At 44.8% G+C, this 12115-nt stretch overlaps 1 protein-coding gene across 8 annotated transcripts in view; it reads left to right on the top strand.

The window, feature by feature from the left end:
• Positions 1 to 12115, top strand: part of HECTD4 (HECT domain E3 ubiquitin protein ligase 4) — a 187197-nt gene that overhangs the window by 114890 nt on the left and 60192 nt on the right. For 5 of the 8 annotated variants that reach the window (XM_047696832.1, XM_047696829.1, XM_047696831.1 and 2 more), the window contains exons 29-39: positions 55 to 230; positions 2207 to 2342; positions 2460 to 2601; positions 2708 to 2874; positions 4940 to 5086; positions 5938 to 6122; positions 8454 to 8607; positions 9498 to 9778; positions 9993 to 10182; positions 10327 to 10401; positions 11439 to 11520. In XM_047696832.1, coding sequence (XP_047552788.1) covers positions 55 to 230; positions 2207 to 2342; positions 2460 to 2601; positions 2708 to 2874; positions 4940 to 5086; positions 5938 to 6122; positions 8454 to 8607; positions 9498 to 9778; positions 9993 to 10182; positions 10327 to 10401; positions 11439 to 11520 — 1735 coding nt within the window. The remainder of the gene's footprint in view (positions 1 to 54; positions 231 to 2206; positions 2343 to 2459; positions 2602 to 2707; positions 2875 to 4939; positions 5087 to 5937; positions 6123 to 8453; positions 8608 to 9497; positions 9779 to 9992; positions 10183 to 10326; positions 10402 to 11438; positions 11521 to 12115) is intronic. The other 3 variants (XM_047696835.1, XM_047696834.1, XM_047696833.1) reach the window with 1 other exon arrangement.

Below are 12115 nucleotides of genomic sequence, written 5' to 3'. Positions count from 1 at the left end.
ACTGGTTTTGGTGAACGTGAGAACGACTAAATGCACATCAGCCTTTCTTTATAGGGAGAAGTTCCTACAAGAAGTGAATTCTCTCATTCAGAAACCCTCGCACCCACTGGCTAAAACGAAGACTTTAGTGAAGAGCTTAATGAACCGAGCCGAGCTCTTGTTGCACGTCACCATCGCGGCCCAGTCCGGCCTCACAAGAAGCATCTCGGGGACCCCTGCGGAAACACCAGGTACAAAGCCAACCCCGTGCAGGCACTCTGCGCTATTCCATCTCATAGATTTCTCTCATAGATTTTGAGATATCATACTCAAAGCCAAAAACAGACTTTGCGTTGAGTTCAGGTGGTGTAAGTCAGTTGAACGTCAGGGCTACCTCCCCACCTGCCTCATTCAGTTTTTCTTGGGAGCCCAGTGACATGTGTTTTTTTAATCTAATGCCCCTTACTTTTAGTTTATGGCTTGTCATTCTCCTAGTAGCACGTCTAATTAGAGAGTCAACATTGTGAATCTTGTAGTGCATCATATTTTCCTCTTAAAACTGAGTTTGCATCGCACCTGTAGTAATTATGTGCAACCTTCTGACATGAATTTTCACTATTTTCCTGGTCACGTTTTAATTGTTAGCCTGAAAGGCCATTTCTCAGAGAAGTCAATGAGCTTTCTTTCTGAAGCTGGATCCCCAGCACCGAGCATAGCCCATAATGACAGTTGTTAATTCTTGTCTTGAGAGAGCGGGATGAGTAAACATGAGACTCTGTGTTATCAAACCCCATAGCCTGATGGACACTGCCAAGCAGACGAACCTGTTTTCATCCCAGCTGAGTGCACAGGGCTCGCCTCACACAGGAAGGGGAGAAGTCTAGGGTGATTCAGGTTTCTGACCCTAGTGAAAGGAGACCATTTGCTGAGAACATCGGGGGGAGTGTGCCGAGCCTACAGTAGGATCACATACCGAGATTGTCTGCTGACGTGTCCCTGGTCACGAGGCCTTGGTTAATTAAAGGTCCCATGTAAAGACTTAACCACTCAGTGAGGCTGATGATGTTTTCCAAGAGGCTGTTGCCATCAGAGACCATGAACCAATAGTTTGCTGAGCAATAACATCTTCAAAAATGATGTTTTTAGACTGAAACTGCCTAACCATTTTTTTTAAGGTTTTAAAAAATGTATTTATTTGACAGAGAGATCACAAGTAGGCAGAGAAGGAGGCAGAGAGAGAGAGGAGGAAGCAGGCTCCCTGCTGAGCAGAGAGCCCAATGCGGGGCTCCATCCCAGGATCCCAGGATCATGACCCAAGCCGAAGGCAGACACTCAACCCACTGAGCCACCCAGGCGCCCCAGCTGCCTAACCATTTTTTTTTTTTTTAAAGATTTTATTTATTTATTTGACAGAGATCACAAGCAGGCAGAGAGGCAGGCAGAGAGAGAGAGGGGGAAGCAGGCTCCCCGCCGAGCAGAGAGCCCGATGCGGGGCTCGATCCCAGGACCCTGAGATCATGACCTGAGCTGAAGGCAGAGGCTTTAACCCACTGAGCCACCCAGGCGCCCCTGCCTAACCATTCTTAAGACAGAGTCAAGATAACCTCTTCTCTACTTTTTTTTCCCCCTTGGATGATCTTTATATATAGTTTTGTCATCTTCCGTCAAAGTGTTCTTTTGTAATTACAACCATTTCCCTGGGTAGTGCTAAGGAAGGCCCAGTCAGAGTCTAGCTCAAGTGTGATATTTACTCACACCAACTTGATCGAAGCTAAGGTGCCACCAAATGTCAGTAAGTCAGCTAAATAAATCTAGGATTCAAAGCGGGGAGGAAAGGCTGTCTCTGGAAAAGAAAAATGGATTTGGATTTATTTGAATTAAGAAATTTTTGATTCTAGAAATGACTTTCTCTGTCCTCTCTGGCTTTTTAGAATGCTTATATGAGGGTGAAGGTTGAGAGTTGATGAAATCAAATGAATCTTGCAGCCTTTTTTTCCATCCAAATATAATAAAATATTCCAGTTTTTCAAACTGAAATAATTTTTGACCCTAATATCTAGGTTTTTAAAAATGGGCCTAAAAATCATCAGCGTGCTGTGCTAGCTGGTTTGGTGGATGAACTCTCCTAGAAAGCGAAGATACCCTTAGTCTAGTAGCATAGCTGTTGTGGCTGTCCTTACAAGCCAGACGGCATGTATGCCAACGTTCTTATTCCTTTCTGTTCCAGCGTGTAAATCAGCGTCCGAAACAAAGGTGATATCTCACGCTGTGCGGCAGCCTGTTTTTCTTCGCAGCATGTCGGCTCCTTCTGATCTGGAAATGATTGGTAATGAAGATTTGGAATTTACCAGAGCAAATCAGAGGTAACTGGCTACTGGCCAAGGTTGGATCCCCATGTGCCGCCTAACACCTTCATCAGAGCTCACTCCCCAAGTTGTGGGTCTTGTTTCGTGATCTTGCTCCGTTTGGTTTTCCTGTAGGCGGCGCCACGTGACCAGCCACCGCAGCAGCTCCTTTACCCTCCTGCAGTCACTGGCCATTGAGGACAGCAGGGACAAGCCCACCTACAGCGTCCTGCTGGGACAGCTGTTTGCTTTCATCGGCACCAACCCTGACCAAGCCGTAGGTCGCGTTTTGCCGACTACAGAGGAATAGCACCTAGCAGCACGGGGCGGGGGACTGCGACAGTCCCCAAGAGTCAAGTGCACTTCCTTCTCATGCCTTTCAGGTGTCCAGCAGCAGCTTTCTTCTGGCCGCACAGACGAGGTGGCGACGGGGAAATACTCGCAAGCAGGCGCTGGTGCACATGCGGGAATTGCTTACGGCCGCTGTGCGCGTCGGGGGCGTGACCCACCTCGTGGGTCCGGTGACTATGGTCCTGCAGGGAGGACCCAGGTCAGTTATTTCTCGTAGTTCATACCGTCCTGACCAGGGTGGGCAAAAGGCCTTCATTCCAAAGATGACTCTTGAAGCCAGATCATAGACAGTAGTCTTCACTGGTGTTTTCCCCTAAAATATCATATTTTTATTTTTTTTAGTGTTCCACAGTTTTGTAACAACGTCAGCATATGTAGCAGAAAGCAGAAGTCTCTTTACTCCCCTTCCTCTCCTGGATCCCATCCTGTCCCTAAGAGCTGCTTGTATCAGCAACACACCCACAAATGGCTGTGCAATTCTCTTTGTACACAGATGTGTGTATATGTATGATTTTTCCCCCTAATTCAGATTGTATTATACTGTAATATAACACTGCCATGGGAATTGTTTTATTCATTGTATCTTGGATATATCTGTCTTTTCATGTCAATGCACGTAGTTCTGGTTTAATAGTTTTGAAGAACCTCATGGACCTCCAGGTGTGGATGGCTGTGTCTTCCTTAACTCCTCCCCTCCTGGTGGACACATGGCTCCTCATGGACACATGAAACATTTTTTTCTGTTTTACTGATGTATAGTCAACATCCTTATACTTGTATTTTTGTGTACTTTTGGGTTTATTCTTACTGGATCAATTTCTAAAAACCTAATTGTAGATACGAACTTTGAAGAAGGTTTTATAACTTACTGGTGAGGAGTTTTTCTATACTATTCCCTACGGGGCTTCCAGGATCTTCAGGTAGAAATAGAAAGGGCATTTGACTACAGGTCCTTGACTAGAATTGCCTCGAGCTACTTGTGTCTCCTGATAGCTCTTTGAGGAAATCTGGCCAGTGAGCAGAGAGCAGTGGCTGAAGGAAAATGTGTTAACTAAGAGTAACGTGAATATCTTGAGAAATTTCTGTATCAATCAGGAGAGGCCGGGTTACTGTTTGGAAACAAAACTCTCCGAAACCTCTGGTTTACAAAATAGGACTTCAGTTCTTGTTCATGTCAGCACAGGTGCACCCCAGTCATGGTAATCCCGGAGAGCCTGGGTTAGAGGAAGGGACCGCCATCTCGAAAGCTGTCTGTCCCCTTCACATGCTCACCCAACCAGAGGGGTGCCCAGGAGACACAGTGAATAACACTGGCCACCACAACTCACTTCCAGAATATTTCTCCACAACCTGGCAGCATTTTTCCTTTTCCCCTCAGTTAGTAATGTCATGTCAGACATTTTAAAAAATGCAGAAAATCCCAAAGTACAAAGTAAAAATCACCTGTAAATCCAGCACCTTAAGATAAAACCTGTTAACGTTCTAGTGTATCTGTTCTGTCTTTATTCAAACCGTAGACAGCCCCTGTAATGTTTTTAGTAGTTTGCATAGCACTGCATCCTATTTCTGCACCTTTACTCAGATTCAATCCTGATTTTCCAACCTTAGATTTTATTTACTTATTTTTACTATATAAACAGTATTCTGTAGTATATCCTTGTAGGTAAATCCGGAGAGTTCCAGTTTTAAACTAATATTAATCGCTGTAGGATCTACCCCAGGTCATGTGTTTACATTAGCAAAGTCTTCTATCAGTTGGATTCTCATACTCTGCTAATAATCACAGTGTGGACTTGAAAAGGACACTTAGTTAATCTACTTGGGCCTTGATTTTGTCATGAGTACAATTGTGTTTATAGAACTCAGTGCTACATAGGATATTATAGATGTGTTTCAGATGGTTTCCTTATTAAATGCATTTGGGTAATGTGGAGTATCATTCTCTTGCCCTTAGAGATACTGTGGACTTTAACCTTGTAAGGCTCTGAGTTGTCCTGGTAGGGAGCCCTGCTTGACTTGACTTAGCCTCAAATTCCCCAGACTTTTCTGGAGTGTGGGCATTGTCTTTGAGGCAACTTTAGATATGCTGCCCGATAGTCTTCTGTGGTCCTGCAGTCTGGGAAACACTGGTGATCTCCAAGATCCCTTCAGTTCTCAATTCCTCTAGACACTCTTGGGTTTCTCAGAAGAACACTCTGCTCTTATGTTCACTGTCACTCTTCTTACATGGTTCAAGTAACCTTCGCTTTGGTTCTGTTTCATAGAATTGAAGAACTCACTTGTGGTGGGATGGTGGAGCAGGTCCAGGAAGCCTTCGGGGAGACCATGACCTCTGTTGTGTCTCTGTGTGCTCGTTACCCTATCGCGTGTTCAAATAGCATCGGACTCTTGTGTACCATACCTTACACCAGGTAAGGAAGGCAATGCTTCATAATGTGGGTAAGTTACACTGCAGTGCGGTTGCTTAAATAAAAATATTTCTAAATTTAAAAAATGGGTGGGGGTGCCTGGGTGGCTCAAATCGGTTAAGTGTCTGCGTTGGGCTCAGGTCATGATCCCTCAGTCATGGGATTGAGCCCCACAACCGGCTCTCCGCTCAGTGGGGAGACTGCTTCCCTCTCTCTCTGCCTGCTGCTCTGCCTGCTTGTGATCTCTGTCTGTCAAATAAATAAAATCTTTAAATATATATATATTAAAAAATTTTTTTAATTTTTAAAAATTGGGAGTTTTTTGGCTTTGATTGTCCAATGACCCTATCACTGTGATTAAACAAGCTTACCTCCTGATAGACTAAACTAAAGTTACTGCGTAAATTCCATATTGTTGAATTTTTCCTACATGATCAGAATTGGCCAATAGGGACTGTATCACATTGTCAAAATGGAGAGGTTTGAAGGAAAGTAGAAGATCCCTAGAAAATTTTTTAACATATTTGGCAAAAACTTTTTACAAATGCATTTATTTTCTCAGTGGCCTAATAATAAAATTCATAAGTTTTTTGTATTACGGATGGGAATCTTGAGTTGATTCCATCAATTTTTACTTAGCTACTCTATATGAACAAACCAAAACTTGAAGTTCTTTATTTATGAAGGAAATCCTCATTGTAAAGAAACATTTCCTTGTTCAGTTATGCATGATACCATCCTAAGTAATAGACAAAGAACTACACTGACTCGTTTTATGCCCCTTTGATAACCTGAATCTTAAACCCGAGGGCTGGTCAGTGACATTTACTGTGTGGAACTTTCCTCCTGGTCAGGAGTGAAGAGAAGTGCCTGGTACGCAGTGGCCTCGTTCAGCTCATGGACCGACTGTGTAGCCTAAGCAGTCAGACGGAGTCCAGCTCCAGTGAGAAACAAACCAAGAAGCAAAAGGTGGCTACCATGGCATGGGCAGCTTTCCAGGTGCTCGCCAACCGCTGTGTTGAATGGGAAAAAGAAGAAGGTAAGAAGAAGGCTTCCATTCTAGAATTCATTGACTTCTTCTGTTGACACGTTTATTTAATGATTTGTGCTGGGGAAAGAAAGGCTATATTAAATTACATAACCAGATGGTTTAATTAATGATTTCGTGACAGCCTCTTCATCAGCATGCATCTCTGAAAATTTATGGCTACGCTATGACATTAAACGATTATCCTAACCCAGAGCGCGTGGTACTCAGTGAAATAAGCCAGCCACAGAGAGACAGCTGCTGAGTGACTTCCCTTATATGTGGAATCTGAAAAAGCCAAACCCCTGGAAACCAAGAGTAGAACAGCCGTTGCCAGGAATTTTAGGAGGAGGAGAGGTGGGGAGAATGTTGGTCAAAGGGTCAGACTTACAGTTATGAGATGAGTAAGTTCTGGGGTCTCATGTAAACTGGGATAGTAAAAGTACAGTTAGGAGGTAGCACTTGAAAATGCAATGAAGCCAGTTCATAGAAATATTTATTTGGAGACTGACTACAGTGTTGACAAAAAGAACATGGAAGATATCTTCTCAATTTCCTGGCTTACTGTACTCTTCTAGGGTGGTATCATTCCCCACCCCTACCCTTAGCTTTATTGACAGATGACTGACAAATACAAATTGTATACAATTTATATTGTAGAATGTGATTTTTTTAAAGATTTTTAAAGATTTAAAGAGAGGCAGGCAAAGAGAGAGAAGGTGAAGCAGGCTCCCTGCTGAGCAGAGAGCCTGATGTGGGGCTCGATCCCAGGACCCTGAGATCATGAACGGAGCCGAAGGCAGAGGCTTAACCCACTGAGCCACCCAGGCGCCCCTAGAATGTGATTTTTAAAAAAAGTATATAATGTGATTTTTATATATATATATATATATATACACACACACACACACACACACACACACACACATATATATATGTGTGTATATATATATATGTATGTATGTATTTACATTGTGAAATGATTACCACAATCCAGTTAATACATCCATCCAAGTAAAGTTGAAGGATGATGTCGCCATGACACCCTAGGCGTATGTATATAGCTTGGTTACTGATCTGTTCATTCGCTGTATGTTTTGTTGTCTTGAGAGTCAGGCATAAGATGAGCAAGCCATTGGTCTTCCTTGTAAGAAATGGGGTGCGGGGGGAGATAGACCAATGAGCAAATGATTGTGGTGTGGTCAGTGCCATAACTGAGGTGCATGCGAAGTGCCGGGCCAGCACACAGGTTCCTCCAGACCAGCTGTGCTAGAGATCAAGCAGAGCTTCCCAAGAAGGTGACATGTGAGTTATTCTTACAGGTTAAAGAATGTTTCCATGCAGAAAAACTGTGTGTAGGCACAGGGATCCAAGAGAGCGTGGGAAGTTCAGGAAATGACAATTTGTGTGGCTTTTTACAAGAGCTGCTTGGGAGGGGGAGACCTCTGGAACTACAGTGAAAATGGAAGATCCTGAAAGGTTTTTGTGTTTGAGGAGAGAGGGGGTAAGAGTTAAAAATCAAGATGTCATGGTTTCACTTATTTGTGGAGCATAACAAATAGCATGGAGGACAAGGGGAGATGGAGAGGGGAGTTGAGGGAAATTGGAAGGGGAGGTGAACCATGAGAGACTATGGACTCTGAAAAACGATCTGGGAATTTTGAAGGGGTGGGGGGTGGGAGGTTGGGGCACCAGGTGGTGGGTATTGTGGAGGGCACAGATTGCATGGAGCACTGGGTGTGGTGCAAAAATAATGAATACTGTTATGCTGAAAAAATAAAAAAATTAAAAAAAAAAATCAAGATGTCTTCATCACAGTTTAAAAAAAAAAAAAGTGATTCTTCCATGTGAATCAAAGTATGTTCCTTGTTTTGTTTGAATTGTATTCAGTTTTCATTGAGAATAATGTCTTTCGGGGTGCATGTCGTTAAGCAGCTGCCTTTAGCTTAGGTCATGATCCGGGGGTCCTGGGATTCAGCCCCACATCAGGCTCTCTGCTCTTCGGGAAGCCTGCTTCTCCCTCTCCCACTCCCCCTGCTTGTGTTCCCTCTCTCGCTGTGTCTCTCTCTGTCAAATAAATAAATACAATCTTAAAGAAAGTCTTTCCCCAACACTGGATTAACCTTTTTTATGTGCAGAAGTGATCTAATGAGACACTAATTAGGTGGCTAATGGAATACTGAGCAGGTTAAAGAAAAATCAGGCAAAAAGAGAGCTTAATGTAGGGAGGCTGAGAGGGAGGACTCACCACACCTGCAGGCTCACCATGGCTTCCTTGGGTTCTCCCTTTCTTTCTTTCTTTCTTTCTCTCTTTCTCCCTCTCTGTCTCTTTCAACTCTGAAGGCGGCTCCACGGAGGCGGTACACTCAGGTCTGGCCCGCCAGGTGTCCAGCCTTCTCACCAACCACCTTGCTCGAGCAACCGAGTGCTGTGGCAACCAGGCTGCTGGGAATGACGCCCTCCAGGATGTCCTCAGTCTTCTCAATGATCTCTCAAGGTACGGAAGGCCCAGCCACAGCTGTGGGAAGAGGTGGCTTTCCTCTCAAATGATTGGGTTTCCTTTGGCTGATGATTGTCTTTCGAAACCTGTAAATTACAAGGCCATTCTGACAGCTTCTGCTTCAAGAACAACGGAGAATAAAATCACTGGAAAATAGTAGTTCCAAACTGCGAGGATCATTTAGGTGACTCTCTACATTATAAAACAATACCATTTGCTTTAATACTTTGCTAGCTGCTAGCCTTTCGAGTTGAGGCCATTGCATCAAGAAACCCAAAATCCTTACCCTCATTATAGCAAGAGAATCGGTCAGGACATGTAGTTGACTCTTGTTCTCAGGCTGTGTCTTAAAAAAGAAGACCACATGTGGAGGTTTGACACCATCTCGTGTGAGCCACGAGGCCCACACCTGCTTGTCCATATGCAGCTACTTGTTCTTTGGTTTCTGCTGGACGTTTTCTTCTCAGTGAGATGCCACAGGGTCAGATGTGGCAGAAGCCAGACCATTGAGGCCTGTGCAACGCGGTGGGAGGTCTTTGGTCTTGAAGCACTGCTTAAAAAGGAATAGAGGACTAAATGGAAAGTCTTCCTAGTTGGGGTCGTGAAGTTGTAGTACTCTGTGCACTGTGTTGAACTATAGCATCGCAGTTCAGGAAATTTCATCCGGGATCAGAAAATTCTCAAAAATCTTTCCTTTTAAGTACTATCGATTGGTCATTTCTGAGCTTTCATTAGATATTTACGAAAAACCTTAGTTCTCCTTCGTAGGCACATAGTGCCAAATCTGTGTCTTCCTCAGGAACCAGGTCATCTCCATGTAGGGAACTCTTGAATTTCTATAGACCAGTACACCCAGCCTTGTGCACCTTTTCTTCCTTCTTTTTCAGGAGTCACATAGGTAAAGCCATCCTGAGCCAGCCAGCTTGTGTGTCCAAACTCCTCTCCCTGCTGCTTGACCAACGCCCATCTCCAAAGCTGGTCCTTATCATTCTTCAGCTGTGCCGGGCAGCGCTCCCACTGATGAGTGTAGAAGACTGTGGAAATGTGGAGCTCCCGCCATGGAGCTACTCTGTTCCCTCCCTGAACAGTGAGCAAGAGGATCCCAGCGACCCCGCATCCAAGATCGCCTCATTGCTCTTAGCGAAGCTGGCAGATTACATGGTCCCAGGTGAGCAGCTGGTGGGAGAATGGCACTGAGGGGTCCACTTGCTGTGGACGGCCTGACTGAGCTTTCCATTGTCAGTAGCTGCTGCTGCTATGCCTCCTGCGGCGAAAGAGAGGGAGATGGGAGAGGGAGGAAGAGAGACTCCAGAACGAGCGTTTTCCCTGTGCAAGGGGCGGCGGCGCAAATAACCCAGCAATTGCTCGGTTTGCTTTTGAAGGGTGTCAGACAGTTCTTTCCCCAACTGCTTCTGAACCGGACACTACACTGACAAAAACCAGCCCCAAGAATTCCTTAAAAGGGGATAAAGATCCTGGAGAAGAGAGTGAAGCAGTGGATGGCAAGCTGTCTATCTTCATCCACAAGCGGGAAGACCAGTCATCTCATGAGGTTCTCCAGCCGCTACTAAGGTGACTGATGATTGTACTGGCCACATGCCGTCAGGCACTGACCGTGTCCCAGGCACTGTGCTCAGTAAGCCCCTTACATGCATCAACTGTCTCAGCCCTCTTGACAACCCTAAGAGGTAATCACTGTCATCCCTGTTGTTACAGTGGAGAAACTGAGGCAGAGCTGAACCACAGACGCAGGCCTCTGACCACAGAGCCCAAGCTCTTATCCACAACTCGGTACTGTTTCTTCAGACCCAACAGGGAGCAAAAGCCCTGTTGAGAATGTATTGTTTGTGCTCAAGGGAGAGTCTACAGTGTGATTTGGGGTTCGAGAAGGAATAATGTAATGCAGCCTGGTTTTAGTCATTGGCATCCTTCAGCCATTGGTAAATTTAAGGATACCATTGACTGTGAGGTGGAGAAATATGAGAAACTTTTTTGAAAGCTTTAATTCATTGAAGTATGAACGGTATGACTGCTCAGTAAGGAAGTAATATACTTAATGTCCAAATATACTTACTGTCCAAAGATGACAGACCCCCAGGGCCCTGTTAGTGGGAGCAAGGACCACGGGAAGTCCTTTCACAGAACGTGAGGGAATTGAGCATACGTGTGTGTGTCTCAGGGGATGACTTCTTTCTTCAAATAAATGATGTGATGATGGTGTCATCCTCCTAATTGGTCCCTGGCCTGCCATCATGGCAACGGAAAGCACTAGTGGGCCACTAGCCTAAACTAAGCGGGGTCAGGCAGGTGAGTGCGAGATGCAGAAATCACCAAGAAGCATTCTTGGGCTTTGAGGATCTTCACAGTGCAAATTTGGCGAAGGAGTTTTTGGAGGGCCAGATTTAAGAGGAGGAGGAAGCTGAATTATTAGAAAGACCAGTCATTCACACCAAAGCATCCAACCCGTGCCGTTGTTAAAGTCCCCTCACTTTGGGATTTACATCACTTACTGAGTGTCTCCCAGGTGCCCCGCCTTCCCTGTGTCATAGGCTCAGATTTTGTTCAGCTTTTTAGTTCGTATGTCAGTTTCATGTAGGTTTTAAATTATCATTACAACTATAAAAACAGCTAATGTTTTGATCCCTAAAAGTGCTATAATTGAGCAATAATAAATCATTTCCTTTTTGAAAAATTGAGTCTACTATGGATTTTAAAATCCTCTGGTAGCATATAATGCTGGCCTGGCCAGTAGTAGGTCGCCTCACAGCCTGCAGCCCCACCTTGACCTTGCCTGTAAAATCATCACCTCTCTCTTCTTTCCCTTGTAGTAGCTCAGAAGGACGGCCCTTCAGACTTGGTACTGGTGCCAACATGGAGAAAGTAGTGAAAATGGATCGAGACATGACCAAGGTAACCCTAATATGGAGACACCTGCTCTGACAAGACCCGTGATTGAAGGATGTTTAGGTTTGCAGAGACATTCAAAAAGAAAAAAAAAGTTCCCACAAGAGGCAGGGTGAGAAACTGAAGTCAGTGGCTTAACTGAAGCCATTTTCAAAGGAACTAGTCAGAATCGATTTGTCATTAACACTAAAACATAAAAGAGAATTCTTGGTTTTGACCTAGAAGTTTTCTCTTAGCTCTCTTAAAGTTCTGCAGCCTAATAATACCTTAAAAGCGAGAGGCACTTGAGTGGCTCAGTCGGTTTAGCATCTGACTCTTGATTTGGGCTTAGGTCCTCCTTCAGGGTTGTGAGATCGAGCCCTGTGTCGGGCTCTGCGCCAAATGCGAACATGCTTAAGATTCTGTCTCTCCTTCTCTTTCTGCGTCTCCCCACCCCACGCACGTGTCCACTCTCTCTCTTTAAAAATAAAAAATAGGGGGGGCGCCTGGGTGGCTCAGTGGGTTAAAGCCTCTGCCTTCGGCTCTGGTCATGATCCCAGGGTCCTAGGATCGAGCCCCACATTGGGCTCTCTGCTCAGCAGGGAGCCTGCTTCCCTCTCTC

The sequence above is a fragment of the Lutra lutra genome, chromosome 12, assembly GCF_902655055.1.
Source record: "Lutra lutra chromosome 12, mLutLut1.2, whole genome shotgun sequence".
Lineage (NCBI taxonomy): Eukaryota > Metazoa > Chordata > Mammalia > Carnivora > Mustelidae > Lutra > Lutra lutra.
Note: the sequence above shows the minus strand (reverse complement) of the source record. Positions and strands in the feature narration are given on the sequence as shown.